Source organism: Citrus sinensis, chromosome 1, assembly GCF_022201045.2.
Source record: "Citrus sinensis cultivar Valencia sweet orange chromosome 1, DVS_A1.0, whole genome shotgun sequence".
Lineage (NCBI taxonomy): Eukaryota > Viridiplantae > Streptophyta > Magnoliopsida > Sapindales > Rutaceae > Citrus > Citrus sinensis.
The window spans coordinates 4,505,098-4,510,694 of record NC_068556.1 but is presented as its reverse complement, the minus strand read 5'-3'; the positions used below and the strand labels follow the sequence as shown (position 1 = coordinate 4,510,694).

Below are 5,597 nucleotides of genomic sequence, written 5' to 3'. Positions count from 1 at the left end.
AGTCTTTAACAAAATCTCCAGCTGGCAGCACAAATTCTTCTCATGTGGGGGCAAAGAAATCTTAATCAAAGTTGCAGCGCAAGCCATTCCAGCCTATGCCATGAGTGTATTCAAGATCCCAATGGGTATTTGCAATGATATCCAAAAAACTGTGGCTAATTTTTGGTGGGGATCAAAGAGAGACAAAAGAAGCATCCATTGGTCGAAGTAGGAGAAGCTGAGTCAGACCAAATGTAAAGGAGGCATGGGTTTCAAAGACTTCTCAAGTTTCAACCAAGCTCTAGTGGCTAAGCAAGGATGGAGGATCTTACAATTCCCGGATTCATTAGTGGCAAAGGTTCTACAAGCTAGGTACTTCCAAAATAAAGACTTCATGAAGGCTAAGCTCGGGTCCACACCATCATTTATATGGAGAAGCATACTATGGGGAAGACAGATTATCGGTTCTGGTGCTAGGTGGAGAATTGGAGATGGCCAAAAAATCCAAATTCACAAAGATAACTGGATCCCGAAGCTGTCAACCGTTAAGCCAATAGTTAGACCATCTTTGCCAGAAGATACATTGGTTGCTGAGCTGATAAATGAAGAAAACCAGTGGGATGAGAGCTTGATATACAGGCATTTCAATAGAATAGATGCTGATAAAATCGTTGAAATCCCTTTGCCTAGAAACCCAAAAAAAGATACACTCATATGGCATTATGACAAGAAAGGTCTCTACTCGGTCAAGAGTGGCTATCAAACAGCCCTTAGTCTTAAATTTCCAGCCATGCCTTCAAGTTCAATGTCAGGAAAAAACCAATAGAATATCATATGGACTCTTGCTTTACCTGAGAAAATCAGAATTTTTGCTTGGAGGGCAGCCAAGAATATTCTCCCCTCTGCTGAAAATTTGTGGAAGAGAAAAGTCATCCAAGAGCCTACCGGCCAAGTATGCAAGCTCGGAGTGGAGAATGTGTTTCATGCATTGGTTGAATGTAAAGCTGCAAGGAAAATCTGGAAGCTCACTCTATTAGAGAATAACATCATGCAAACTGTTGGGCATGATTTTTTGAGTTTACTGCATGAAATGTGCAGAAGAAGAAACAAAGCCGATTTAGAACTAATGGTTATGATTTGTTGGATGGTGTGGAATGCAAGAAATGAGATGCTTTTTAAAGGAAAAAGAGAGAACCCCCAGGCTCTGGTTGCTAAAACTGAAGCAGTATTGGAGGCTTACAAAAGAGTTCAAAAACCAGAGCAAGCTCGAAAGGAAAGTCAGCAGGTGCAGACTCAGCAGATGTGGAATCCCCCCAAAGTGGATTTGTTAAAGTCAATGTGGATGCTGCCACAAGCTCAGAAAAGCACCTTGTAGGGCTGGGAGCTATAATCCGAGATGATCGGGGGAATGTCATAGCAGCTGCAATCAAGATTTCGAAATTTCATGGAGATGTTTCCTTTGCTGAAGCAGAAGCCTTGGAATGGGGATTACAGATTGCTAGGAATGCAAGTGCAAAGGCTTTAATTGTCGAATTAGACGCTCAAAGCATAGTCAAGTTAGTTAACAACAAGCGAGGCGGCAATTCTAAGATCTTTTGGATAATTTCGGAGATTCAAAACTTAATGAGGAACTTTGAGCTAGTTAGCATTAATTATACTCATAGATCTTCTAATGCCATTGCCCACTCTCTAGCTAAATTAGCATTAGAGAAATGTGAAAATGTTGTGTGGATGGGTTCTTACCCTTTAAAATTGATGTATTTATTTTCTTTTTCGAATTAATGGACGTTTCCTTTAAAAAAAAAAGTTCAAATTGAGAGATGAATCCTGCATCTTGAGAGTTTTTTTTTTAATTAGCCATTTTTATTTGATTTCTCTGTTATTTGAGACAGGTAATTATAATATGCTACATATTTAATTTTTTATGTCTTGATGGATCAAGAATTTAAAATTAGAACTTTCTTTTTTATAATTATATGGGTGATTATTTAAGTCAAGTCGTCCACGATAAAATTGTTTTAGATGGCTGTTATGTTAACGTACGCTCTAGATTTGTGAATTATTTTGATGTTTGCCTCTAATCTATTGAAATTCATAACAGAGCATATGTTACTTGGAATCATTTGTTGCACATACTATGCTTGCTTAGGAACCCTTACTTGCATTGAAGCATTTGTTCCATCTATTATTAGAATAAGAAACCGTGACTTATGTGGCGTACATTCATTCGGGAATTACTACAGTGCTGTCACCACTTCGTTGTAAGTTTTTAGCTAAGAGTTATTTTTTATAGCAAATGACATTTCAGTACCAACTTATCAGGTAACTTAAAAAGATTGCTGCTGCCTGTATGCCTAATTATTAGACGTTGGATATTGATGTTATCTAACGGTTGCAAGTAGGCGTGGCCCTTAAAATTATCTTTAACAATATTTTAAAACTTTTTTTTATAAAAAAAAAAAATATTATTTTCATTCATTCAACAAAGCGGATACGTTCATAATTTCTGTTAGAAATGAGCCCGACCAAATAACAATTTCAAAATATAATCTAGTAAAGAGTGGGTAATTACATTATAAGATCTTGAGGTATGATTGAATTTTAAAATTACAGAGATCTTTACTCTTATCTTGCATCTCTGAAATACATAAATTAAACAAAAATAATTGTAACACAATATTCAACAAAATAATTAAAACGGTTTGTTACGGAGAAATTTAAAAAAAAAAAGTGCTTTGATAAAATATAAATTATTATTTTTAAATAGTAAAGATCTATATATATTACAATTTAGGGATACTAATTTTACCAAAATTAGCTTTGAAATCTGCTTCCACTAGCAATATCTAGGAAGAAATCTATACTAATTACATATTTTGTAAGAAGAGGAAAGAGCTCTCGTAGATACTTGAATTGGTATATAATCGTAGACACCAACCTACCGTTAGGTAAATGTCGAATGACACATGACTGATTTGTTTACTTTTATTCAAAGTTTTGGTTTTCTGTTTCATTCTTAAATCTTGTTGTATGATAATATGATATAATATTTCTATAATAGCAATGTGATTGTCCAAAGAAAGTCTTTAAAAAAAATTATTGTTTTAGGATATAGTTTATAAATTTAGGGCCAGTTTGATAACACTTTACGTTTTAAAACAATTAGTTTTAGCTATATTGTAGAAATTATCAATTGTGAATAAAATCAGTTAAATATTTAATTATTATTTTTAAATATTATGAGTCTTAAAAGCAACTCTATATTTTGGTAAATCTTACCATTGAACTGCAATAAAAATACAAATGATTAAAATAAACATAATGTTGAATATAATTTATTTATACATTTATAAACATGTATATATAATATTTTTATTGTGTATAAAATAATTTTTGTTTTATTAACTTTATTTTGTTATCGTAATATAATAGGTAGTAATAATAATCTCCTTAAATTTAATATTTTTTTTCTAATTAGATTTTTATAATATATTTGAGTGTCTATATGGAAAGGTATCATATATAAACATGATTCTCAAAATCAGATATTGAAAGCTATTTCTTTGTTTTTTTTAAAAAAAAAAACTGCTATAAGATTAGGTGATTTTGACAAAAATATTTTTTTAAAAATTAACTAAATATCAAAATTTAGGTTTTACCTTTTCAAAATAACTTTAAAAGTATGTTTGGGATTGCTTTGGATTGTCAAATAAGTGATTATTTGACAATTTAGCACAAAAAGTTTTTGGTGAACACTTGTTAAAACAAATTATTTGAGAATCATATTTTCAAATAATCTTTTTTTTTAACTATAAATTAAAGTGTTAGGATTAGCTTTTGAAAATTGGATTTTTTAAGTCTCAAATATTGTAATTTCTAATACCAATTTTATTCTTATTTTAATAATATATTTTCAAAAATATCCATGCATCAAAGCAATATAATATATAATATTTAGAAATTTAATTTTTCAAAAACAACAAAATGGCAAAGTCATTACTTGTGTTGGTAGTGTCGCTGATGCTGTCATCGATGTCTGGCAAAAGTGCTCCTAGTGCAATTCCCTACGCAATGGCTATGTCGTCGTCAGTAGAGAAGAAACGATGGTGTCTCACATGCTTCCCAGATAAAATGGCAACTATAGTGCTACCATCAAATAGAGACAAATGAATGTGAGCCATCACTACTATTTGATATATCGCCAAATGCCGATCGTTGAATGATTGCCACATTGTTTTTAATTATTAGATAACAATTATATTTATTTAATAAAAATTTTATTTATTACACATGTGCTTTATTTGTTAATAAAAGATGAATTGTTATAATTTTAATAATTGTTTATTAATCAATTTGAAAATTTAAATAAAAATATCAATTTCTTAACAAAAAAGGAGGATATTTTAGTCATTGTACATGGACACCATGTGTTTAGGACCAGTTTATCAAACATGTATAACAATTTTTTAAGAATTGTTTTCGACAGATTTTGGGGTAGGAAAAGCCAAACCTATGTAGAACAATGAATTTGTATTTTTTGGGGAGACGGGGTACCTCACTGGTTTGTTGTGTGCGGTGCGGTGTATCTGAAATCCGGAGGAGGTGAGAAGGGGAGAGGGAGTGGTAACAATGGTGAAAGGTCAGAACTTAGAGAGACGTCCCTCAAAATGAGCTTCACGCCTGTAAAACAGTGAAATAGAGGTTAGAGGTGAAGCCGGGGTACCCCAGCGTTCACACTCCGACGCTCCAGTTAGCAAACTCAAGCTTTTATGACAATGAGAGCTGGCTAGGCCTCTGTAAATTAAGGTTTAAGGTTGAAGAAAACCTATTTTTTAGAGTGTGAGTGTTAATGGTGAATGAGAGCCTGATGGAGAATAAAACCTAGGCACCTTTATATATAGAGTACCTCAACTGCCATGTGGCGTACCCTTTTTGGCTAACGTCCTTTTATCTTTTTATGATTTTTGGGCCGTTATGTGCATGTTTGCGGCGTATCCATCCTTTGGAAACGTGGCGCGCGCTGGAGAGTAGTCCAAGGTACATCTGCAGTAGCTGTCGGGTAGGCGGCTAAGGACCACTGTCCTTAGGATAGTGTCCTTGACTTTTGGCAAAGGTGGCAGGCGGCTGTTAGAGATGGCAAAACCCCGGGCCGGGTCCGGGTATTGCCATGACCGGACCCTGCCCGGAAGTAACCGGTCCGGGTCCGGGTCCGGGCCGGGTTTTAATCCGGATACCCGGATTTTATATTTTTTAATATTTTATGTGTATATATTTTTTATTTTTTGGTAATTTTATAAGTTTTAAATTTATTTCAATAAAATTTGACATAAAAATATAAATTTTAAGTGTTTAAAACTTTATATATGTATAATAAATAAGTCAAATAAATATAAAATATTTAAAATAATATATATTTTATAATTTTTTTAATAAAATCCGGGTTCTGGGTTTATCAAGTGATGCCCAAGACCGACCCGGCTTCATACCCGAGCCGGGTATTACCCGGCCCGCAACGCCTGGGTACGGTCCGGGTCCGAACTGGGCGGGTATTTTTGCCACCTCTAGCGGCTGTCCCTCCTTTTAGCACGACGTTTTTTATTTTTAATTCTGACAAAATG

At 33.7% G+C, this 5,597-nt stretch overlaps 1 protein-coding gene across 1 annotated transcript; it reads left to right on the top strand.

Annotated features, from left to right (window-relative positions):
- The first annotated feature begins 244 nt into the window (after positions 1-244).
- LOC127901321 (uncharacterized) lies at positions 245-1,354 on the top strand. The gene is made up of 2 exons (XM_052438401.1): positions 245-713; positions 864-1,354. Exons 1-2 carry the CDS (start codon positions 245-247, stop codon positions 1,352-1,354), a joined length of 960 nt encoding a protein of 319 aa, XP_052294361.1.
- Positions 1,355-5,597: the final 4,243 nt, after the last annotated feature.